General features: G+C 46.1%; 1 protein-coding gene and 1 long non-coding RNA gene across 5 annotated transcripts in view; one reads left to right on the top strand and one right to left on the bottom strand.

Annotated features, from left to right (window-relative positions):
• The window catches only part of OTULIN (OTU deubiquitinase with linear linkage specificity), a 31,762-nt gene extending 9,816 nt beyond the window's left edge, over positions 1-21,946 (bottom strand). Inside the window, exons 1-5 of one of the 3 annotated variants that reach the window (XM_078066578.1) lie at positions 21,617-21,946; positions 14,360-14,436; positions 8,833-8,930; positions 5,876-6,019; positions 837-962 (exon numbers count right to left, since the gene is read on the bottom strand). In XM_078066578.1, coding sequence (XP_077922704.1) covers positions 837-962; positions 5,876-6,019; positions 8,833-8,930; positions 14,360-14,436; positions 21,617-21,792 — 621 coding nt within the window. In that variant the 5' untranslated portion in view covers positions 21,793-21,946. The remainder of the gene's footprint in view (positions 1-836; positions 963-5,875; positions 6,020-8,832; positions 8,931-14,359; positions 14,437-21,616) is intronic. The other 2 variants (XM_036097316.2, XM_036097317.2) reach the window with 2 other exon arrangements.
• A 64-nt stretch (positions 21,947-22,010) lies between these two features.
• The window catches only part of LOC118539014 (uncharacterized), a 37,016-nt gene continuing 34,037 nt past the window's right edge, over positions 22,011-24,989 (top strand). For both annotated transcript variants that reach the window (XR_013445489.1, XR_004918896.2), the window contains exon 1: positions 22,011-22,217. This is a non-coding gene — a long non-coding RNA (uncharacterized LOC118539014). The remainder of the gene's footprint in view (positions 22,218-24,989) is intronic.

The raw sequence follows: 24,989 nt of genomic DNA, 5'->3' as shown, positions 1-24,989 counted from the left end.
GGTGGGCCAGTGTACAAGCAGGACCTCCAAAACCCATGGAATACTCCAGAAAGGGAGTATTTTAATAACCAAATCACTGGGAATCATCTGACCAAGTTCACCCTATAATTCTGTTTCAGAGAAACCCTCAGGAAAGTTTACAAAAGGCAAGTTACTGGGGTGCCTGGGTGGTGCAGTCAGTTAAGCATCTGACTCTTGGTTTCAGCTCTGAACGTGATCTCAGTGTCGTGAGATCAAGCCCCACCCGACTCAGGCTCTATGCTCAGTGCAAGAGTCTGCTTGAGATTCTCTCTCCCTCTCCCTCTGCCCCTCCCACTCGTGCTCTCTCTCTAAAATAAATAAATCTTTAAAAAAAAGTAAAGACAAGTTACTGAATCTAAATAAATAAGCCTTTAGAAAAAATAAAGACAAGTTTCTAACAATCATTCAGAAATGAAAACCAGTCTAATAAAAAGGGACAGAATCTTAAAACATGAACATAACTGGAAAGAATTTAATAAATACGAATTCACATCATTGATAATACTCTAAGAAATAGAGACTAAATACAGACTATCCCTGATACTTGTCAGTATGACTTATAACAAAGACCACATTTAAGATTTCCTTGTAAGAAAGTTAAACATTTCACTAAACACAATAAATGGTGTCGATATTTCTCGATTTTACCAAAGACTTCACAGGAAGAGTTTATGTTCCTTTAAATTATGTTGTCTAAATACCAGCCATGGGCATTTGGCAATCCACTACGTGAGGACTAAGAAGTGGTCTGCTGGGGAGATCAGGAGTGAGAGTTTTGCACTTATCAGAGCAAAAAAAAACTACAGATTCCAAACCTTCTTCCTTAGCAACGTGAGGGACTCCTTAATTTTATCAACCAGGTCCTCGCTCTTCCCCTCAAATTTCAGTCCAAGTTTCCACTGCTTTATCCAGTTGTATTTGCTTATGAGTTTTTCCGGTAACTGGATTATCAAGAAACAGAGAGATAAAGAGGTGTTAACATTCCAAGAAATCCATCACAGGATCCTGTAGAAACCACAGAGCCTACAAAACCTACCTTTGTTTCCAGAATTAATTCCCGGCACATTTGTCTGCTGGAAGGAAATGGTGGTTCTGACTTAGATAACAAAGACAGGATCGACCTTGCTCAGTTCCGACCACAGCCAGAACATTCCACAGCACTTTGTGAGGGGACATTAAGGCAGTGTCCCCACCGTATCTTAACAAACCCACCCAGGTCGCTAGTGGGATCACGGACAGCCTCCCTGCCACTCCCTAAAGCCCAGCTTAGGAAGGTGCTTCCGGCAGGCGAGATGGTCCTGAATAAAGTAAAAACCTGACTCTTTCCTGATTAGAAAAAGAAAGCCTAACTTCCGATATCACCACATATCCTCAAAAGCTTTAATAGTCACAAAAACAATGTGTATCTAGCTTAACTGCCTCATCAATACAGTGAGATAAAAAAGAGTGGAGAAGCCGCGGGGGTTAATAGCTGCGTGGGCAGCTCATTAAAGTGACAGCTGAGCTACTCCTTTGCCTGGTTCCTTTTTTTTTTTTTTTTTCCTGGAGTGTGTTTTATTTTGTTTTCCCCTAATCATCCACAGAATCCGGAGTCTGCAAGGCAAGCTGGGACACAACGTGACCGATGACAGCATGGGAAGTCCGACACTCCCCACGTCCCGGTGTGTCAGGAGAAAATTCATCATGAGGCCGGGCACAGGCGTGTCCCTTCACTGCTGTAACACCCAGAAAGGAAAAGAAAGTTCACCAAGTCAAACCATCATTAGAGAAGAATTCGTTCCTACGGCATCCTACGAGAAACGTGAGCTTATCTAACAGTCAAAAATACAGTTTTAAATGAAGCCACGTGTGTTCAGTTCCCCGAGAGTCTAAGACTCTAAACACCCTTTCTTTGTACAAAGGGTGATTCTAGCTCTACCTTCTCAATCTACAGCCATCATGGGAAACAAAGGTGGTTCCGTTTCTGCAAAACACAACTGCCATGCCGGTATGTAAATTCCTCCTCAGGTAAAGTTACCACAGTGACGGAGATGTACAATCACTCACTAAGTCAGGGAGGCGCTGCGTCCTCCCCATCTTACTACCACCACCCCAGCTCCGGACCCACACCGCCCAGCATTTCGCCCAGCATTTCAGCAACACGTGGGTGGTTCTGCTGCAAACCCTCAATTCAGGTTCCCGAGGTTCATCACCAGAACCTAAAATGCCCCCAAGTGGCAATAAGCTGAAATCACAGTTGGGCACAAGACATGCACGGAGCAGGGAAATACGGAACGTAAGCTGGGAAATGGGGTAGGGAGAAGCCTGGAAGACCATCGAAGCCTCACGTGACATTGTGCACATACCCCAGCAGCAGTCACAAACACAACTGCATCACTTGGAAGACCCCAAAGTTCTAACTACATACAGGAAAACCCTGAAATAAAAGTCCGTCTCCTCATTCCTTCCACGCACTGGGCAAACTGTTGCTAGCGTAATGACCTAGCTCAGGGTTGTAGGCTTCTGGGAGATGTGGAAATCCTGGAGAAAGTCCGAAAAATGAGGTGTGAGAAAGAAGCAATGAGGAAAGAATAATGCATTTGGAATGATTTATTCAAAAGAAAAAAGAAGATCTAACTTTAAATGCTTTCCAGAGTCACAGTGCATAGAACACACATAAATAACCACTCTTTTCTACGACACACAAAGAGACTGGACTTTTGTCAGAGTAAGAGAGATTTAAGTAACAAGATTTAAACAAGAAACCATGGGGCGCCTGGGTGACTCAGTCATTAAGTGTCTGCCTGCGGCTCAGGTCACGATCCCGGGGTCCTGGGATCGAGTCCCACATCTGGCTCCCTGCTCCACGGGAAGCCTGCTTCTCCCTCTCCCACTCCCCCTGCTGTGTTCCCTCTCTCGCTGTGTCTCTGTCAAATAAATAAATAAAATCTTTAAAAAAAAAAAATAAACAAGAAACCATGATTGAAAATATTTCAAAATAAAGTAGGTAATTAGCTTAGAGGGAATTTCACTTGTGCCTCTACTATAAAACTTCTTGTTTTCTCCAGCAAGTTGTCTACAATTCTTGACATCGTCACCATGATTAAAAGGCTTGTGGGGTAACAAAGATGTGTCCCCAAAAATAACTCATAAAAAAAGAGCTTTGGTAAACACTGCCACAGGTACCTCCTGTTCAGAGACATTCTAAAACTTAGTAAACTTGGAAACCAAAGGATCCCTGCCCTGAAGGACACTGCCTCTCAGGGACCAAGGTGCTGCCCCCAAGTTTAAGAACAGTCAGACCAAGCCAACTCCAATGCTGGGGGTCAGGGTCAGATGATCAACTGCAGTCAAATGCGGAGAATGGGATCTGGACACAGGGAACCCAGGCAGGGCAGGACGAGAGGGGCAGCGAGGGCAAAGCTCAACCTCCCAGGCTGAGAACGAAGCCAGGCCAGAGGAAACGAGCGTGGGCAGAAAAAGGGTCTCTTGCACTAAGCTCAGATTAAGGGGAGGGTCTCTCAGTCTAGCTCTCCTCTTTCCTTTTAATGTTCTGAAACCAATGACGTTCTGGGAGAGAGAGAGAGAAGATGGCAAAATGCCACAGAGAACATATTTCAATCTGCAAACAGAAGCAGATCAGCCCGCTGCAGAGTGCCTGTCATTGGTGACAAAACAGGGCTTCTCTGGGCTTGCCCGAATTCTCGATGAGGTCAAGAGATGCTCAGCAGTGCCCGGCCTGCAGGCCACTGGCCAAGTCTGGTTCTGAATCCACAGACTCACCACAAACTTAGGTGTCCCGGGGGACCTCTCTGACCACCCCCCCCAAAAGCGGAAGCGCGGGTTAACATAGAGCCAGTTGCCGTTCAGGAGGCCCTAATAGTGCAAAACTAGATTCCCTTCAGCCTGCCTACTGAGAGCTGCTTTTCTGTGTCCCCAGAAGTGGTGAGTGCTCCCACACTTCTAAAAGCCCCCGTGGACACACAATAACCACAGGTGCTTGTGCCCTGAACCAACCAGGACAGAGGACTGTCACTGAACACGGGGTGGTGGTCAGAAGAGGCCCTGAGCATTTCCGAAAGATCAAGGATCAGGGTAAATGGAGACAGACCCACCGTCACTGGCTCTGCTCCAAGTGTTTACAATGGCAAGCCCATGCCACCTTTAACACAAAAAATGTAGACCCAGCTCTAAGGGCACGCAGGGTGTTGCCTAATCTGACAGGACACGTGTTATTCTGACGTATGAGGAAGATGAGTAAGAAATGACTTTCATCCCACAATTCCTGTAAGACTGTCTCGTTCAGCAGCAGTAACGTACCCCTGGATTTGCTTGTCGTAAGTGAGTACGTTACTAAGTAAGTATTTTATAGTAAAGAGGCTCCTTACTGCAGTCGCACAGAGTCCCGGAGCTGCACAGACCCCGCTCCTGCGGCGAGGCGGTCCAGGCGCCCCACCAGCACGGGGCGCGCCGCCGGCCCCCGCGCACCCGCACCCCTCCCCCCGCACGCCTGGTGCTGCCCGCCCCGCTCTGCCGCCCCGCGCTCACTCACGGAGGCCCCTGTCACAGCGGGCTTTCTGAGGGAAGGCCGGCGGAAGGGCCCGAAGGAGAACAAGGGTGCAATGGCCTCCAGGCCTGTGCCCTTTGAGGCCGTGTGATCCCTCGTGTACCTCATCTCTGGCTTATCTGGCAACCAACCTTCTCTAAAAGTCGTCTTAATTCCAGGCAAACACCCCAGCTCCTTCAACAGTTCCTGAGCAAGACGAATCACCTCCGTCACACTCCCCTCTGTACTGAGGATACAGGCACAAACCCTCAAGATGGGATCTAACCAGCCCAGCTCAAGATGGGACGGTCACTGCCTGTGGTTCAGAAGTGTTCAAGACAAGGCTTCGTTCTCACTGCCGGCCGCACGTCACGTGGCTCTGACTGAGCGTGCAATCGATGCACCCTGATGACCTCTGTAAACCACCAATCGATGCATCCTGATGACCTCTGTAAGCCGCCAATCGATGCATCCTGATGATCTCTGTAAGCCGCCAATCGATGCATCCTGATGACCTCTGTAAGCCGCCAATCGATGCATCCTGATGACCTCTGTAAGCTGCCGTGAAGGCAGATCTCCTGCAGCCAGCACTCTTGGGTTTTGTTAGTGTTTGTGTTTTTTGTGGGTTTTTTTTTTTTTTTAAGCACAGGGCTGCCAATTTTCTTCCAATTAATGTCTTATCATCAGTTCTGCCCATTCCTGCCCACCAGACTCTGAGATATTCTATCATCCAACCTATCATGTGACTTCATCTGATGTAGGTCATACACACAAGTCACACTGACACGACATTCTAGGGGGTCACTACCACACTGCAGATTTAAAACAAAGAAGGCCAGGCATGGGACACATGCCCTGAGCCTCATCTCCCACGAAGCCTCCCCAGGGGCACACGGGCCGTCTACTACACCAGTCCTCTTAACACCATGCAGAAGGTGCTCATGTCTCGAACTGGAGCTAAAACCACAGAACGTGCATTCTAAAACCCCGACAGGTTCTCAGATGGGACAACGGACAGCCCACTTACTACACACACCAACACTGACGTCGAACTGCTCCTAAGTGCTTTTTACAGACTACAAACACCAGCTCTCCAATTCAGCGGAAGTGTTCAAATACATTTTACCACGTTTCTCTTCTGGGAAAAACAGCCATTATCCTTGGTCGCTTTACTATGCAAAATCATCCCCACCACACAAACTAGAATGAGGCCACATGCCGGCGTCGCACGGCAGACAGCCCCGGCACCCGGCACGGGCTGGAAAGGGAGCGCTCTCTCACAGAAACGGTCGGAAACGTGGCGGACGCAAACCTGCGGCAGCAGCGTACCAGCGTGAGCTCCGGGTCCTGCAGCCAGGAGGGCGGCGCCGCCGGCTGGCTCATCGCCTGGAACAGCGTGGCCCTCAGTGCGCAGTAATTGTCTCCGCGGACACGCCTGATGGAGGTGAACTTCTGAGACACCTCCTCGTAGCCCTGGGGAAAAGCATCCAAGAGTTCAAAATGGTCATTACTGACTTGAGACCGTAGGGTAAGTTTTACTCCTGTGGGGAAAAAACGTGCCCCTGATCCCCGGAAGAATGAACACCAGGCTGGCTGAGTCCCTCACACAAGCCACTCTAAGTCCTTCTCTGACTAGTCAAAAGAAATTACCAAATGTTAATACTGTACAAAATATCAGCATATGTAACCGATACAACACACAGGAACACATAAATGATATACACCAAATATTATGAAAACACTAGCCACTCCCGAGGTTAGGAGTTAGATGTCCCTTTCTAAACAACTGTTGTAACACTCACTTACTGATAACCAACATCCCGAGGGGTTTAATCTGTGTGGAAAGTGACCCTAACTCTAATAAAGAGATAGGAAAGAACAGAGAGAAGTACTAAGTTTATACCTCTGAATTTTAAAAAATTAAAAAAAAAAAAATCCCAAGTTCCCATGATATATTAAAAACAGTCTACATGCTAGGAGATATCTGGATCATTCTATCAGACTCTTTACAAAGTGGATTTAAGTGTCATTCGGTCTGGAAGTGAAAGGAGGAAATGAAAATGTTCAGTGACATAGGTGTTGTCACTCAAAAACAGTCATCCAAATGGACCATTTTGAAGCATACTCCAAAAACAGCCACCAGAAAATGGTCCACAGGCACCAGGACAACCTGATTTCTCCAGCGGGATGATGCTCGAGCATCAGGATCAACTTCGCTGCCTCCTGCATTTCACTAGCCTCGTCCTGCGGGCCCTTCTGCTCATCTTGCTCATCCGTGACAGTCACTTGAAACTCTGCTTCCTACCCTGCCCTCACACAAAGGAAGGAGCACCGCCCTCGTCGTGGGGTGGGCGCCATGCAGACTCTGACTAAGCACTGGACCCTTGTTATTAGTTTTCAAGGTTCAGGTCATAGCATGATGTTCTCAGCAGGCGTGAGTCGCGTTTTCATTCAGCGCTCCAATCGCTGCAACATATTAAGGGCCCATTAAGCACCTTTGCCCTTTGGCAGACCCCTAGTTACCCTGGGAATATTCTCGATGGCTGACCCACCTGTAACTGCATCTTTCCAAATGCGTAAGTTACTCGTACTATTTCAGAGGTGAATCAAACTTCTAAAATTAAATTTGAGTTTATACACACTTACTCCCAAAAGAATATCCAAAACAAAAATAAACTGTAAGATAAATAAGGACAAAAAAAGAACTGAGATCCAAAATGTTATCGGGCCCCTGAGATGCTCTAACTACTGCCACGGGTCCCAAAGTGACACTGGTCTAACTGATGTGCCTTTGATTATTTGGTCACTGAAAGAGTCTGACTACATGGTCAAATCTTTCCCTCAAACTAAAATCACAGAGAAAGGGTTTTAGCATGAGTTCCAAAATATGGAATATTTGGATAACTTCATAGATACTTTCGAGTTATGGACCCTGTGGTGCCAACTGTTAGATCCTTTAAAGAGTCTGAGGGTCATAAAATAAAACTGCAAGTCAGGGAAAGCATTTCTGGGAAAGATGAGAAAACATATGTAAGGTATCCAGCTTCCTGGTTATCCAGTTTGATACAGGGGTCAAGTTTGGAAAACCTGTAAGTGGGCAAAATACACACATTCAGCAGATGGCCTCAGAAATCTAAACGTTCATAGTCGCAGGCACTTCATGACTGAGCTCTCTACCAAGTGCCTGAGACACAAAGAGACTACAGCTCAGACTGGCAGGGAGCAAGGCTCACACTGGCTCTCAGAGCTTTAAGTAGCAGCTACATTCTGAAGAAGGTCAGCCCATTTCAGGGCATGTGAAAGAGACACAATGTTTTTTATAAAAACAAGCTCTGAGGAAAAGAACAGATATATACAAATATTAAAAAATTTTAAATCCTAAACAATACAGATCTAAACAAAATAGATATTCCTATCAAATATGACAGGTCAGTATCTCTAATATAAAAGAAGTACGTTCAAATTCATAACATAAATAATCCCAAGAGAAAAATGAGCAAAGAATAAACCCAGAGGTTATAAGAGGTGGTGGAAGTTTTAGGTCGAAACTGCCATTTTTGTAGCTCAGAAATGGTCAAAGAGTAGCAATTTCACATCGTTCAACCCACTAAGGAATGCTGGATTCAGGGTACATCAAAGGGAGAACCAACAGGGGGCTGTGCTTGACCAGTGTGCAGTGAAAGTGGGCCTGACTATGACTGAGAGTGGCCCCAGTCACAGGAGGACCACGTCACAGGAATCCCCAATGTCCCACAGCCTTGGACACTCCCTAAGGGTTGTCAATCTACATGATAGGACCAGGAGGAGCAGCTCCAGGGACACCTTAAACGAAGGGATTAGTTTCAGATCCCTCTGCACATGGAGTGCGGGAGAGCCCAGGCCCCTCGGATAGGAGGGCAGGAGACCAGACCCAGGTAGGGACAGCAGTTGGGATGGCATCTGCTGGTCCCGTCCCTAAAGCTTTTACCACACAAGGCCAGAAGGACATTCCCAAATGACCCCAAAAGGACAACCAATGACTGGCCCAACTCTGAACAGCACAGCGTTGTTTAGATGTGTTTTTCAAAGAAACAGTTACTGAACAACTAAAGCTGGCCCTATATTAATACTGTGACTCGAAACAAGTCCCTTACCTTTGGAGTCTGTTTCCTCATCTCTAGAATTAGAATACCAATGTTTACATGATCTAAAGTAACTACGTCTAAAAATATAAAAGAACGTATTACGTAACTACTGATGACAGACTATTTCAAAGACTTGCAACTTCGTGTATCTAGGCATCATACCTTTTTCATACATGTGGCTTTTTGTGTATTTCCCCTCCATTCTTTTTTGCAGTAGTCCATGATGTCCATTTCAGGAGCTACACTCAGTCTGGCTTCTGCTGAAGAATCAGAAAGGGGGGTGGGTGGGTAATGGAACAAAGCATAATCAAAATAACAGTACTGCTTTACTCAGGTTACGTTTTCTCTAACTTCGTTCCAAAAAGATCCAGAATCCCGCCACTACCTATCCCCACCCCCTCACTCCTAGATAACCCGGAGGTCTTCCGATGGGTCTCCAGTGTCACCATACCTTCTTCTCCACATGAAAGCCAGAGTGATGCCTTTAAAACTTCAGTCAGACAACTGCCATCATTCCTGGGTTCTGAGAGCTCCAGAGCCTCCCACTGGAGTGGCATCGATGTCCCCACTTCCTACAACGGTCCCCTGTCCTGCGCCCCCCCCCCCACTGCCTCTCTGGGCTCGGCTTCCACACCTCCCTACACTGACTGCATTAGCCCCACCAGCAGCTAGCCTCCCCTGGACCTCTCCCACACACTGTGGGGCTCCGGCACTCCCTACAGGTCTCTGCTCAAATGTCACCCATAATGTCACACATACATACCTTCACTCTACTCCCCTTACACGGTTTTGTTTTTCTTCTGGGCACTGATCAACACCTGACATATTTCTTTTTCTGCATTTCTCCCTAAACCCCCACTCACACCCACACCCACGAACACAGTAATGCATGAGTTCCTTTGAGGGCAAGGGCTTATTTTGTGTCTCAGCTGTGTCCTTAGCACTTGGAACTTCACGGACACAAGAAGAATATTATTCTAATCAAACTAATCGTGCAGTAGCCTGAACTATGAAAAAATACATCTAATGATTTTTAAGTAGTTTTTTATATCCACTATATAAAGAGATAACACCTACTATAACAAAAAATATATTTGTCTTTATTTATTTATACTCTGCCCTCATCCCAAAAGGCTATAAGGTATTGATAATAAGCCAGAAACTAATGGAGCTCTCAATGTTAGCTGAGCTACAGACCTCACTTAACTCTTGTAAGACATTTAAAATACAACTTGCAATCAGACAAATTATATAATTAAAAAATGGGCTTTATATTGTCCTTGTTTAACACGTAAGGTTTGGGGGTTGATTTTGTGGTATACATGGACGCACGCACATGGGTATGTGTGTTTTAGGAAGAAAGTGAAGTAATGCTCAGGCATATCTTGACTTCCTTTTAAAATTATTGAAGAAGTAAATGTCAGCAAACAAATTAAGATATAAACACAGAAGTACCTTATAACGTATTTACTCCTGAGGAAAGATGTGAATTAAAAACACACTCAGCTCGATTCAACACATATTTACTGAACGTCTACTATGTGCCAGGCACTGAGCTAGAAACTGGGGTTACCAAGGCAGTGAAGACCCAGATTCTGTCCTGAACGGATTTAAAGACTACTGAAGAAGAAAAGACTATGGGCATTGACAAGCCAGAGTGTGACAGATGCAGGGATGAGTAAGGAGCACAAAGTCCTTCTTGCGGGTTATAGATAATTCTGTGGCATAAGTTAGGACTGGCTTACAAGTGAAACACACCCTGGAAGCATAATATCCAGAGACCACAAATACCAATGCTGCACAGCCAATCCTAAATACAGACCCATCAGTGTTTAAATTCAAGAAACTTGGAGTGCCTACTCAGTGGAAGGAAGAGTTCCTTGTATCTGTCTTCTCACTCACCTCCCCACAAAGTACAAGTACAAGGAACGGCAAACATCCAGAAGTGAGGACATTGATTAGGCCATGTTTTCCCACCAGGCAGCCCTCTGAACAGAGAGCACATTTCCAGCTCAAGAAGGACCTCATGAGAACGAAGTGCAGTCTTCCTGCTCTCCTGGCCTGCAGTCCTCATTCCTGCCCACACCAAGGTAAGCCCTGGCCCGTGGCAAGGCGGGCAGGTCCACCGCCTCAGAACTGAGAGGAGGAGGCAGGAGGGTCAGGAAGCCAAGTCACAAGCCATAAGCCCGTGCTGAATGAGAGGCCTGCAGGAGGCAGCAAGGATGGGGAAACGGAGTACCCACACAGCTGCCAGCACCAAACTGATGCTCGGGAGTCCCGTCCTGCTGCTGTTCTTTGGGAGGAGGGCTCCAACAGCCCCTGCAAGCCCTCCTTTAGGAGAGAAGTGGAGGCACAGGACAGGCAGTCCCTGACCTCAAGCAGCTTCGAGTTTAAGACAGTTTGTTTAAATGCAAACTACACAGACTGTTACTGTTTCCGAGAAAAAACATTACTAATGTCAAAAACAAAAACAAAAACAAACAAAAACAAACCCAAAGGAGAAGCTGAAAACCAGAGGGGTAATCAGGAGCTCAAATAACCAAGAGGTCTGGTCCTTAACCACCATATGGCGACAAAGACAAGGATTCAGAACCTGGAAAGATGGGAACTTAATACTGAACTTCAGAAAGCTGGGCCTCTGGGTCAGAGGGTGGGCCGGGGAGGAGAAGAATCGCACTTTTTCTGTAATGGACCAGAGAGTAAATAACATATGCTCTGAGGGCCATAAGGTTTCCGGCACAACTAGTCAACTTTACCATGTGTGAAAGCCACCACAGACAACAGGTAAATAAGAAGTTCCAATAAAACTTTATTTATAAAACCAGGTAGCATATCAAATTTGGCCAGGGAGCCATAGTTTCGCTGACCCTGGGACCCCTTTGTTAGCGAAGAGTGTTTTTTTACTAACAGAGAGCATAAGAAAACTTTCTGCCTTGGCCTGGGCTCTGGCTTGGGAAAGAGGAAGTCTCCCTGAGAATTCATAACCACAGGCTGGCTCTCATACAGGGACAGGACGGGAATTCAGACTAGCCACAAGACCCTGGAAACTCAAATTTAGAAATTAACATAATGTGGCCCAGAGTAGGTGACACGGCGGGTGCCTGGCAAGAATAAGGCTGAACTCTCTCCCACTCAAGCCAGACTACACAAGCCCTACACAGATACGCAAAAGCTGAGCTTACAATTCAAACTTTGAAGAAACAAGAAATAAGCAAAAACAGCAACGGGCATAATTAGACCTGCCAAGATTTTCAGAGAATGAAATTATGAGACCCAGAAGAGTATGTTTTAAATACTTAAATAAAAGGCGTAAGAAACATGAGCAAAAGGCAATAAACTATCAAAAAGAGACCAGGCAAATCTGGGAGAAAACAGCATTTCTCTTTCTTTCTTTTTTTAAGATTTTATTTATTTTTTTTTTTTAAAGATTTTATTTATTTATTTGACAGAGAGACACAGCGAGAGAGGGAACACAAGCAGGGGGAGCAGGAGAGGGAGAAGCAGGCTTCCCGCGGAGCAGGGAGCCCGATGCGGGGCTCGATCCCAGGACCCCGAGATCATGACCTGAGCCGAAGGCAGACGCCCAACGACTGAGCCACCCAGGCGCCCCTTTAAGATTTTATTTTTAAGTAATCTCTACACCCAATGTGGGGCTTGAACTTACAACCCCGAGATCAAGAGTCACAGGCTCCACTGACTGGGCCAGCCAGGCGCCCCCAGAACTTTTCCAAAAAAGAAAATAGACCTGAAGAAACTGTCCAGAATGGAACAGAGGCTACAAGATAAAAATATCTATGAAAGGGCATGTCATGAAGAGACTCAGATGACTGAAGGAGGTGAGCAAACATCTACTTAGAGTTCTGGAAGGAGTAAGTAGAGAGAATAAGAAAAGAAGATAATGGCTGAGAATTCTCCCAAACTAATGAAAAATGGCATCGTGGGATTCAAAAAGAAGACCTCAAGCAGTAGGTTTTTAAAAGTCCACACTTAAGGGCGCCTGGGTGGCTCAGTTGGTTAAGCGACTGCCTTCGGCTCAGCTCATGATCCTGGAGTCCCGGGATCGAGTCCCACATCGGGCTCCCTGCTCAGTGGGGGGTCTGCTTCTCCCTCTGACCCTCTTCCCTCTCGTGCTCTCTGTCTCTCATTCTCTCTCTCTCAAATAAATAAATAAAATCTTAAAAAAAAAAAAAAAAGTCCACACTTAACAGACAGCAGAAAGTAACTGCAGAATACTGAAGACAAAGAGAAGACAAAAACACCTGACACATTACCTACCAAGGATTAGTCTGACCGCAGTACTGTCAACTACCCATCTTCAATAAGATTAAACTGTTCATCTGGAGCTCTTAAAAAAGAAAGATAAGACTAAATTTGCAAGCAAACAGCTTCCCACGGACAGACCCTTACAGAGGCACTTCCAAAGGATCTTATTTCAGGAAGGGCAAGAACCCAGAAGGACTAAGATGCAACCTCAGACGAAAGCCGGAAATGACACAGCTCTCTCAGAAGTTAAAACACCTGCGGAGGGAGGGCTTCCCCGGCGGACAGGGCGAACCACAGCAGAGCACCTGCAGAGTGACACAGAAAGCAAGAGTCCCTGCAAAGGCAGCGGGGACACACAACGACGGAGGCACCACTTTCTCCTCAGGACTACGACTAACACGGACTCCGGTCCGAAGTGAACGGTGTGCAACGGCGGCAGCAGAAACCGAGCATCCTCTGCAGTTCGTGGAGGACCGGGACAGGTGGCCCCGGGAACCCGCCTGACGGGACAACTGCAGAGAAGCTGGTCTGCTGTGGCTACCACAGTAAAGAGTTCCGCCAATTCCTTGTGAGGATGACTCAAGAAAGACCTGAAAATGATCAAAAACCCCACTTTGCATCATTTGTTCCTAACTACACACACGACGGTATTTTTGTTCACCATAAACCAAACACAAGCTAGTGCTCGAACTAACCAGCAGCAGGTCATGAGAGAGAATGCCACTTGCAAGTCACTTATGGTGTATCCCCCAAGTGCAGCATCCCCTCAGCTCCAGCCCGAGCTAGCCGGGGAAGTGGGGGTTCTTCTCCACAGACAGCCCAGTCGGGCCTGCCCGCAGCGCAGGCGGCCAGGGGTCCTGCCTCCCCCTAGCAGCAACGGGCCCCTGGGTACGGGGGTCTGAGGGGTGGGGGCAAAAGAGCAGGCCTGACTGAGCAGAAACATGGACAAAAGGTCATGACACGATGAGAGAATTCGTGATCCCATGATCATTTTTTCTTACAAGTCAATCAAATTCACATGGCCATGTGCATGCAAAGACACAGGGAGCCAAGCTTCCCAAGAAGTCCTTCCGTTTGAAGTGAAAAGTGCATTTCAACTCCAAACACTCCCTCTAAGAATACGAAGGAAATCACGGACTGAGACAGGGTGGTGTCGAGAGAGTGAACAAATCCTCACATGTGTAAAAATGATGTGAATGTAAAGAACACAGGGAGAATATTTGCATTACGATTTCAAAACCTCAGGAAACAGTATTCCCCAAACATACGTCAGCAAAATGAATAATTAGATGCAGCTAAGACCGTATGCATAAGAATGTTTCCTAGGAAGCACATCTCAGCATTTTATGAAAATGGATATATCGACTTACTGCATTTTCTACTGTAAATAGTAAGAACTCTATGAATAAAACAATTCCAAACATACCTGATAACCCTCTTTCATGTGTAAGTAATTCTTTCTCCTTTTCTATTTCATCCGCGTCACGATACATGTCCTCCTCACTGAAATCACACCAAATCAGACATTTCAAAAATTTGTTGCACTGACATTTTCCCTATTACAATATGCACTTGCGTAAAAAATTTATCAGACACTAAATGTTTAATTTTTTTCATATTACATTGATGATGATCTGATATAAATATGGATCTTAAATCTCGGATGCTCATGCTTCTATCATTCCACTTCAGAGCTTCTTAATTTAAATGAGACACTTTAACATCACTCCACTGGCTACATGGCTCTGAGGCCTCTTTAACTGGAACATCTATTAATGTGGGCTCAACCATGTTGGTAAGCATCTTAGCATGTGTCTTATCAACGACGCCCTGTCACGATCCTATCAAGCTCCAAGAATGGAGACAGTACTAATAAAAGTATTTACACAGGAATGAAGGCCATGTGCTTTATTATGTCACAAGCAAATTTTACAATCACCGCTTTAAAAACAAGGATAGGAGAACATCAATTATTGTAAGTCCCCAAAGCTCAAAAACCTCCCAAGGCTCCTCCTGCTCCCTGACCCCCCACTCTGAAGCAGCCAGCCACATTCTGTTGAGCACATCCCTCCCATCCCACATACTTGAAGTGCTGCCACTCTGACTGACTTTGTTCTTAAGTCTCTAGTCTCATTTAGTGAGTGAACAAGAACCTGCTATGTACCAGAAAGGAAAAAAAGCCCACTGGGTGCTAGACAAGGACTATCGCCTTTACCCCTCAAGATAAGCCACAACCTGACAATGAGGAGAAACAGAAATACCAACCCTATCTTTACTAAAACCACAAGACATGTGAAAGCCCAAACAGTCCAAAAGGGGACAAAGAAACAGTAAATGACCAAGGACAACAGAGCCTCCATGCCAGTGAAGGAATATCTGCTGGATGGTAAGACGGTAAACCTGCAAAAAACCCCAGAGGGGCTCAGGGACTGGCAGGGCCAAGTACTTCTCAGGGTACAGGAGACCCCCAGAGCTGGAAGCGAGGCAACTGGCCGACGTACACATAAAGTGTAACCAGACCCCCAATTCCCTATGCTTCCTCCCCATGACAGCACAGCCCAATCTCCACACAAGACAGAGGCTCCAGGCGCAAGGAAACACAGGAAGGAGTTAATAAGGTCAGTAACAAATAAGGAATTAAGCGAATGACCTGAAATACTCCCATCCCCAATTCCCCCGACACCCCAGCTCCTGGTACATGGCCCAGCGTAGCAGGGGGAAAGAGGAAGGAAGAGGTGAGCAGATGAAGAAGGGATACTGAGAGAAGCAGACTGAAGTGGGAAATCTAACATACCCACCTTCCCCCACCTCACTGAAACCCTTTAATTCCCAAATAAACAGGGAAGTCTCTTATGTGGTGGACCCAACCCACCACACTAGCCTGTATTCCGTGATTCCCCTACACACACCTCCACTTCAGTCCAAACACCTGACCAACACTTAGCCTATGCTTTTACACCGGTGACTGGCTCAATCCATTCCCTCTGCTGGAACGGCTCACTGCCTAAGACCTGAGGACACACACGGTATGGGTGACCCGGCTATAGAATGCCATGGCCAGAGCAGGGACCCAGAAGTTACAAGGTCAGGTTTTAACCACTCCGCCCTCCAGCCCTCATTAGCCCTGCGTGTGTGACCATGGAACTGAAGTAATCATACCTCTCCGTGCCTAAATTTAACCACTTAAATGTAAGCACTGTAAAAAGGACAGTGAGAGAACTCACCTCAAAAGACTGTTGTGAAAATGGACACATGTAAAATATCAGCTCTCCAAAAAGTTTGCTATTCTCATTCTCATACTACACCACTGGTGCACAGTACTAACAAACAATTCACCCAATGTCATTCCTTACTCCTCTTTTTCCTCTCTAAATAAAGGTAATGATGTGTGTGTGTGCCTATTTTTTAAAATACCGTAGGGCTGAGGGAACCTCTTAGGAAAAGGTACTTTCCATGTTCCCTGACCCCCATGAGATTCCAAGTAAAAAGTATGGTGTCACCCAGGAAGCCCATGGCCAGAGGTAAAAGCAAACTGAAACCAGATTCACAGGGACTATACAACAAATGCCTAAAATCAAAAGTGACTAAATGTGTTAGTTCTTCTTTTAATAATATCATTATATCTTTTGGCCTCCTTCCCAGCTTTATCAAATAGGAGAGAAACTCTGAGCCTACAAAACAAGCACTGAAGTGAACTACTTTCTTGACATCACCAGAAGCATGTCTTCAGGCAAGCCACTTCCCTGATCTGCGCCATAGTTTTTCTCATCTTCAAAGTGAGAAGAGAGGACAAGATCTGTACGATCTAAAGGGTTCCTCTTCCAGGTCTTAAGTTCTACCAGACTACGAATCTACGTGTTGTTAAAAGCTGTACTTCAAGCGAATTCTGTGGCTCTGCTACAGGCATATTTGCCTCCCCCTTTGTCCTCTTCCTTTTAATCTGCAAAATACCCCAAATGCAATCGCAACACCAGTGCCCAGAGGAAGTTCTCCAAACAAGCATCTCTTGGTACAGCCACACATAAAAATTCCCACAAAGGCCAGGAGGAATGGAACGAAAAGAAATCAACGTGAGAACTAAATGTGAAGGGAAGACAGAGTAGAAAGGAAGATTATTGGAAATAAAAAAGCACTGATTCAAGATATACAAAAGCAGCAAAGCAGAAATGGGTAAATGGGAGGCCAGCATGCATTCAAATTACTTTAACCACAACCAGATTTCATTCAGATCCTGTGCACAAATGTTTGCTAACTTGCCTGGCCACCAAGGACAAGTATCCAAGGACATTTGCTAACTTTACTAGGCCACTAAGGAAACTGTAATATGGCCTTTAAAGGCCACCTTAAAAATGATACTAAACCTCTAATTCCTTGGAGAGAGAATAAATTTTAAGTTCAAGCAATACATTCAATTACTATGGTCAGGAAAGAAGATACTTAACAGCCAAAATGAAACAGTCATCCAACATAAGGAAGACCAACCAGAGAGAGAGAGAGGGAGAGAGATTTGTGAGAACAAGAAAAATAAAAATTTTATTTAAGAAAATAGTTCACTCAATAATCTTTTGCTTTGGGCGCCTGGGTGGCTCAGTTGGTTAAGCGACTGCCTTCGGCTCAGGTCATGATCCTGGAGTCCCTGGATCGAGTCCCGCATTGGGCTCCCTGCTCGGCGGGGAGCCTGCTTCTCCCTCTGACCCTCCCCCCTCTCATGTGCTCTCTCTCTCTCATTCTCTCTGTCTCAAATAAATAAAAAAAAAATCTTAAAAAAAAAAAAAATAATAATCTTTTGCTTTAACCTTTTTAAGTATCAAAATATTAAGGCTGAAAATGACAAAATAAAATATTTATATATTACACATATATTTATTTATATTTTATATTTATATATTATTTGTTTGTTGTCTATTTATTATATCTAAACTAGAGGTTTGAATTTTTGTTATGAGAAGTGAAGATAGTGAAATAATGAAAAGAAAAAGGATATTGCATTGTAAGATAAAATCGTCAATGATGACCAGTTTCAGAAATTTAGTAATCTTTTGTGTTTATATGTCAAGTTGGGGTGGGGATGGAGAGTGCTTACCATTTGGCACTAAAGAGGCCACTGAAACCCAAAGACTCAAATGATCACTACGGCGAAAGGTTTCCTTCTAGAAAACATACAGATAGCTAGAAAAGTAAGACAAAGTCCTAAAAGTGACTTGATTTCTTGGGGACAATGGCATGTGAGTCATGCTCAATTACACAACTGAGTTAAATTTTAAAACCAAAATCCTAATAAGTTCTACTTAGAAAATTCTTAGTTTAGCATGCTGTTATTTTAAAGTGTGCATTTTCAAGCTCTGGTTTTCTCTTAAGCTAGAGATGAAATATTTTATTCTTAATATAAAGGCAGTAAACATGATTGAATGAATGACATGATTTTGCAGACCAAATTATAACCTCTCTTGCTCTGTTCAAAGACCTATATAACAATAAATGTTTCAAAATTTAATTAAAAAATGCTTACTACAGAGACAAAATTATACCGTTGCCAAGAACAAAAGCTATCAACTAGAAACACAGAGCTCAGTGAAGCAAGACATTTCTGTAGAGCCAATTTTTCCATTTCTGATACATGTAATATGAAAAAAGTCAATTCTAACATACATGCGAAACTAACAAGACAGCATTGTAATCACTCACCATTATGAACATTTGCATTAAGTCCCCCCTAATTGTCTAAAAAAGCTAACTATGGCTTTGTTCAGCTTTCTGAACTTGAACACTGTAGTTCATGCTGAACTTGGCCTACCCTAGAAGACCCACGGCCCAGGCAGTGTTAGTAAGACAGTGTCAACCACTGTGACACCAACGTACCTTCCCACAAAGGCACAGGAAAAGCAAAGACCACTCAACCCAGCCTTTCTCCACCACTTAGCGGTTGTAGAGATGGGTGAACAACACATCAAATGCAGGAAAGTACCGGCACCCAAGCCAAAATTCCATCTCCCTTCTGCAAGTGGACTTTCCACGACTGGCTCATGCTACTCCACGTGACTTCCAGAGGTAGCTGGGGACAACCCAGACATCCTCAACAATGAGGTCTGAAACAGTCTTTACTTCTAGGTGGGAGAAGGGGCAGGAGGGAGTGGCTGGCACCCCATCAAACATATCCCACGGGAGCTAAGGAGTGAGGCGAGTGGGAAACACTTTCGCACAACAGCACATGTAGCAACACCCAAGAACAACGGCTTAGAAACTCGTTGCTCACAGCCCTTTTGAAAATCCATAGCTTTCGTCAGAACCTCAGGCCAGAAAAACAAATACACATAAAATTTCACCTTCAATTTCAGAGGGGTTCACGGACATTTGCTCCCCACCACACACAGTCAGCATACGGACCCTAGATTCAAACCATGTCCCCCCATCAGGCAGGCAAAGACCGGCCTTGAAGTAGTCTTGCTTCTCAATTCCCTAAGCATGTCTAGCCTGGCCACCGACCATGTCTCAGGACCATCTTGGTCCTCAAGGACGGTGGCTTCCTTAGCTAAAGGCAAGAAGTGGACACAGCCTCAGTTTCAAATGCAGGGGCGGGGTGAGCAGGGGATAGAGCACAGCAGATGTGCTCACAGAAACAGTAAGGAAGCTCCAAGAAAAGTCAACCAAATCTGGTGTGACCTAAGACTTCTTCAAATCAGACCGTAAGTCATCTTGTGAGCCACCCTTAGGGCTTGTCCAGGGGATGCCAGCCAACAGCAGCTCTCAAATGAGCGAGAGGAGGGAAGGGGAGAGGTCATTATAAATCATGTTCCTCTGCCTGATTCTGCTGAGAAAGCCAGAAAAAGATGGAGGTAGGTTCCCACCAAGGCATCAGGGAACTTGGCCCTGAAACCTACTCCCTGTCTCCCTGGTCAAGAAGCACCTCTGGAATCTGCAACTCAGTTTCCTGTGTGTAAATGACAAACCAAGGCTGGGTTTTTTTCTTAGATTCCTTTCAGACTGTCTGTAAATCTACTGACAGCGGTAAGAAGGGGTGTGCCTCAAAACCTTTTCATCAGGAAAGAGTGCTCCTTCCCACCATGGGCCTATTTCCCCAGGTTCTGACTCTGGAAACCACATCCAGCATAAATACTTGCCAAATAACTATGCATACTTTTAGGAACATGGTTCTGGCTTCAAAGTTTCTGCATCTCAAAGGGGCATGAGAATGCTCCACTCAAGGCTAAGGTGCAGCTTCTGAGGGGGAGGGTCTCTAACCGGGGAGTCACAGCTCTGACCACCAGGGCAAGAGGAAGTCAGTTAGAAACCAGCATGGACCGTGGAGGGGCAGAAGCAGAAGACCACCCCCCACCCCACCCCCTCACTCCCGCCACTGCCAATCCTACCTTACCCTCTGCAGAGTCTGAGGTCGTTCTCTAACCCAGAGAGCAAACCTGCAGCCCGAGACCACATCAGCTCACACATGGGCCTGCACAGTGGTTTCAGTTAAAAAATAAAATGCTACTCTTTAAAAATCAGGATATTTCATTAAAAATTCAGGATATCTGGACTCTTTAAATACAGAAAATCCAGCAGGCAGAGGGTAGAACCTAGTGGACTCTGACCCCAACAGTGATGGACACAGCTCTCCAGAAACCCATGGTCCACACCTGGTCAGCCGCACTCACTTAGGTTACCTGCACAGGCAGGAGTTTGAGACTGCCTACTCCAAATCCTTCCCAGGAGCCATTAACACATTAAGTGTGGATAATACCATCCCAGAGGACTTAGATGCTCAATAAATGAGAATGTCAACGCCCATGGTAAAGAACCATGCACATCAACGCTGTAATACACTAGCTGCATAGCAGGCCTGCCAAGGACCCCTTTTCAGAAAACGCCAACAACAACTAAATCCCATTTGAACACACCTTACAATTCAACTTGCCAGCCAATTAAGCTATCTGTCAAAATGGTTATGAGTGCTTTCATCAATTTTGGAATTCAAAAGCATTTATATGTGCCTAGAACCTGAAACCGTAGAAAAAGTTTCAGCTTTCAAGTCTATATTCTGCTTCCATCTCACTCCCAGGCCCTTGCTAAAACTATAAACGCCTGCCTTTATGCTGCCTTCTTTACAATTCACTAAATAATTGATCTAACCAGCGCTGCCTTTCGTATTTAAAAATAAAGGGGGAGGGGACAGCTAGTTAAGCCGTTAATGGGCAAAAGAGAACTGGGTCAGACTCCGTCCAAAGTCTGTTCAACAGGTGGGGCGCTCATCAAGCGGCGACTTGCCTTCCAGGAACAAACTTGTTGCGTGGTTCAGTTTTCCTCTGGCTGTGATAGAAGCAACCTTACTTCCTTCCCCAACCATGTCGGAGGAAAGATTCACTGGGAGTTGGTTATAACAGTACGCTTTTCCGGTTTGTTTCCCAAGTTCCTGGAGCTTTGTTTTAACTTTAGAGCTATTCAGATTTAAAACCAGGGGGCACTGGGTGACCAGAATTGTGAGACCCCGGGCCCTGAGGAAAAATATTTGTACGGACACTGGATACGAGTGTCTTCGAATTCCTCTCCGTCGCCGACGACCTTACCCAGAACCGAGGATGCGAAGGACTCTCCGCCGGTTACTTCCCAGCCCACCCCACCCCACGCCCACCCTTCCCGAGGGGAACAATCCCGGCACCCCCGCCCGTCCCCGCTGCGCCCCGCGACTCACTGCTCGGCTGGGCACCGCACCGCGATCCGCGGCTGCCCGCCGGCCGCCGCCTTCCCGCCCTCCGGTGCCGCGGCTCTCGCGGGGCCCGGGGATGCGGCCCCCGCCTCTCGCGCCGGCTTCTCGGCACGGCTCGCGCCCGGCCACGCTCCGGGCTGGGGCATGGTGCCCCGACTCATGGGGCCGCCGGCGGCGGCGGCGACACACCGGTTCGGCCGCCTCCGAGCGATCCAGGGCCCCTCCCGTCGGGGCGCCCGGCCGTGGCCGCCGCCGCTCTACAGCTCGCCGGCTTCCGAGGCTGCGCGGGACACTTCCGCACGCGTCACCGCCGCCCGCCCCGCGGCCTCTGACCCGCGATGAGGGGGCGTGGCCCGCTAGGACGGGGTGGGCGGGGAGCCCCTGGACGCCGCGCCTGCGCAAGCTGCTGCGCCGGCTGAGCGGTGGGCGATTAGGACCGCCTGCAGGGCGCGCGGACACTGCGCATGCTCCACACAGCTGGTCCTCCCTGGAGTTCCCAGCGCGTCTGGCTTTCCCTGGATGTTGCGGCCCGCCCGGGACGGGAGAGGAAGGGAAAACACTGGACGAGCGGAGGAACGCATCCTCGGTGAGGAGGAGGAAGGCCAGACGAGGGTGTGAAGAGTGCCAACGCTTTTGAGCACCTTGCAGTGTCAGTCTGGGCTTCAGAGCCGGGCGGGGTTTCGTCAACCATAAAACGAAGGATGTGGGCAGACTGAGTGATGTGCGGCTTGCCTGGCCTTCCCCGAGTGACAGCTCCGTCACGACCCGCCCCCGAGCCCGGAGAGCTTTGGTCTTGGGTGTGGGGTCAGCTTGTCGCTCCAGGGCTGGGATTTAGGTCCCTCCCCACTGTGAAGGCGGAAGGGTGAACTGTCTACTGTGCAGTTGAGCAAGCTCAGCACAAACAGTGTGGGCTGTATTCTTTAAAGTGAAATTTGATGTAAGGGGAAAAGGAGCAAAGGGAAAAATGTTAAGAAACCTCAAAGATCAGGAGAGAGCGAAATGTTTCATCTCTGGAGAGAGAATAGAGGAGAAGCCTCTAAAGATGAGGAGCAGTCAGGGGTGCAAGGGGTATTACCAAAGCAGAGTGCAGGACCACGGTATGCAGGAAGGGAACCCATGGGCAGTTCAGAAACCTGTAAGTATTAGGGGACAAGACAGGTAGGTAGCAGGAGATTTTACCGAAAGATGAAACTGGAAGAAGGATGCTGCAGACCAGATGGAGAAAAGCTTCCTTAGGCTAGGGAGGGAGCTTGTGCTTGATCCTCACTAAGAGTTGGAAGGTGGCGACTATTTTAAAAGATCACTTTGTTAGAGAAAAGATTGGGAAAGGGCAAGACTGGGAGTCCAGTTTGGGGAGACTAGATAGTAGTGGGCATCAAAGGGAGAAACTGGATGGAAAGAATATTTCTTCCTCCAAGAATATTGGAGGAAAGGGGTCAAAAGGCACAAACTTCCAGTTATAAGATAAATAAGTACTAGGGATGTAATGTACAACGTGATGACTATGTCTAAGGCTGCTGTATGATACATAGGAAAGCTGTTAAGAGTAGATCCTAGGAATTCTAATAACAAGATTTTTTTTTCTTGTATCTATATGAGATGATGGTTACTAATAAACCAATTATGGTAATCATATCACAATATATGTAAATCAAACCATCGTGCTATACACCTTAAATTCATAACAGTGATGTGTATCCATTATTTCTCAAAAAAAAACTGGAAAAATGGGGGTAAAATGTTTGTATTTTGAAGCAAAGAACTATAGGGTGGGTTTTTTCCTTGAATTTTGAAAAATAAATACACATGCTAAAAATACTCAGAGCATGCAAAAGAATATAGGAGTTATATTTCCAGTGGCTATTAAGGATGTGGGATTATAGTGAGGTGAATAATGTCTCCCAAAATTCATGTCCATTTGGAATCTCAGTGTGACCTATTTGGAAATAGGGTCTTTGTAGATGAGGTTAAGATGAGGTCATAATGGGTGTCTTATAAGAGGAGAGGATGCAGAAATATATAGTCACAGGAAATAAGGACATATGAAGATGGAGGCAGAGATTGGAGTGTTGTAACAATACGCAGAGAAATGCTGTGGGCCACTAGTAGCTAGGAAAAGGCAAGGAAAGATGATCCCAAAGAGCCTTCAGAGGAAGTGTGGCCCTGCTGATAACTTGATTTCAGGCAGCTATCCTCCAGAACTGTAAGAGAATAAATTTCTGTTTTTTTAATCCCTCAGTTTGTGGTACTTTGCTGTAGCAGCCCTAGGAAACTAACAGATCAAGATGAAGACTTACAAAATCCTATCAGGCTGAATTTACTGATAAGGGCCCACCAAGCAGATATTCTAGATACAACCTGTTATCTCCAAGGGTTAGAAAAAGCTTAACAGTTTGTTTGAATGGTTGCTGAGTATGTCTTTTTCTATTATGCATGTAAATCTGGGAAAACAATCATAAGATGGGTTTAGGGACCCACTAGGCCCACTATGAGAAGGACCTAAGCAAAACCCTATTGATCAGTTGACTTCCATCCTCCCCAAAGTACCTACACTAAATGAACTGCCAGAACTGCCTAGGATATTACTGAGGAAGGTATCCAAAGGCTTAGGGGCAAGGGGTTTGACATGTTAGTGTGGATTTATCATGTAAGACCTGTTCACCCACCGCAGGAGGGTCCAAAGGACATTACCCTTCATGACTGTGAGAAGTAAATCTATGAGCGAAGCCCCAGCATCTTTGAAGAGACATGCAATTGCTTTTCTCTGTATTCAGATAAATCTTGGAAACTACCACCATCAAACTGGGATTCCTAAATGCAGTGGGGATAATGGGATCCTAGTGGAAACTACCACCATCAAACTGGGATTCCTAAATGCAGTGGGGATAATGGGATCCTAGGATGGCAGGGACCAAGAGGTGGCACTTAATTGTCAAAAACTGGATGGGGGTCGTTACTGTAATGGACAGCTGAACTGAAGCAGTAATCAGAATTGTCTGACTTTCAGAGACCTATGACATTGGCAGTTGGTCATAGTGTCCCTAGGGAAAAAAAGAAATGGACAATCTCCTAAATTCATACTTGGTATTAGCAGAAGAGTTCTAGGTCTAGCAAACAGAAGTCCTAACTTGCACCACCAGAACAGAGCATCACAGCCCCTCTATCATTTTCCATACTTGAGCCAGTTTATACACTCAGAACTCTTTGAATGAAGGAGAGGCCAAGTCCTCTTGGGGAAGTACTTGCTCCATTGCTAAAAATGTATATTATTAATTTGTTCCCAGTCTTCCCCAAAGGGTCCTATGGCCATCTACCAGGGTGATTGCCCACTGGGGGGAAGGAAATAATCAGACTTTGG

This window comes from Halichoerus grypus, chromosome 2 (genome assembly GCF_964656455.1).
Source record: "Halichoerus grypus chromosome 2, mHalGry1.hap1.1, whole genome shotgun sequence".
In the NCBI taxonomy this organism is placed as follows: Eukaryota; Metazoa; Chordata; class Mammalia; order Carnivora; family Phocidae; genus Halichoerus; species Halichoerus grypus.
This window is presented reverse-complemented; position numbering and strand designations above follow the sequence as displayed.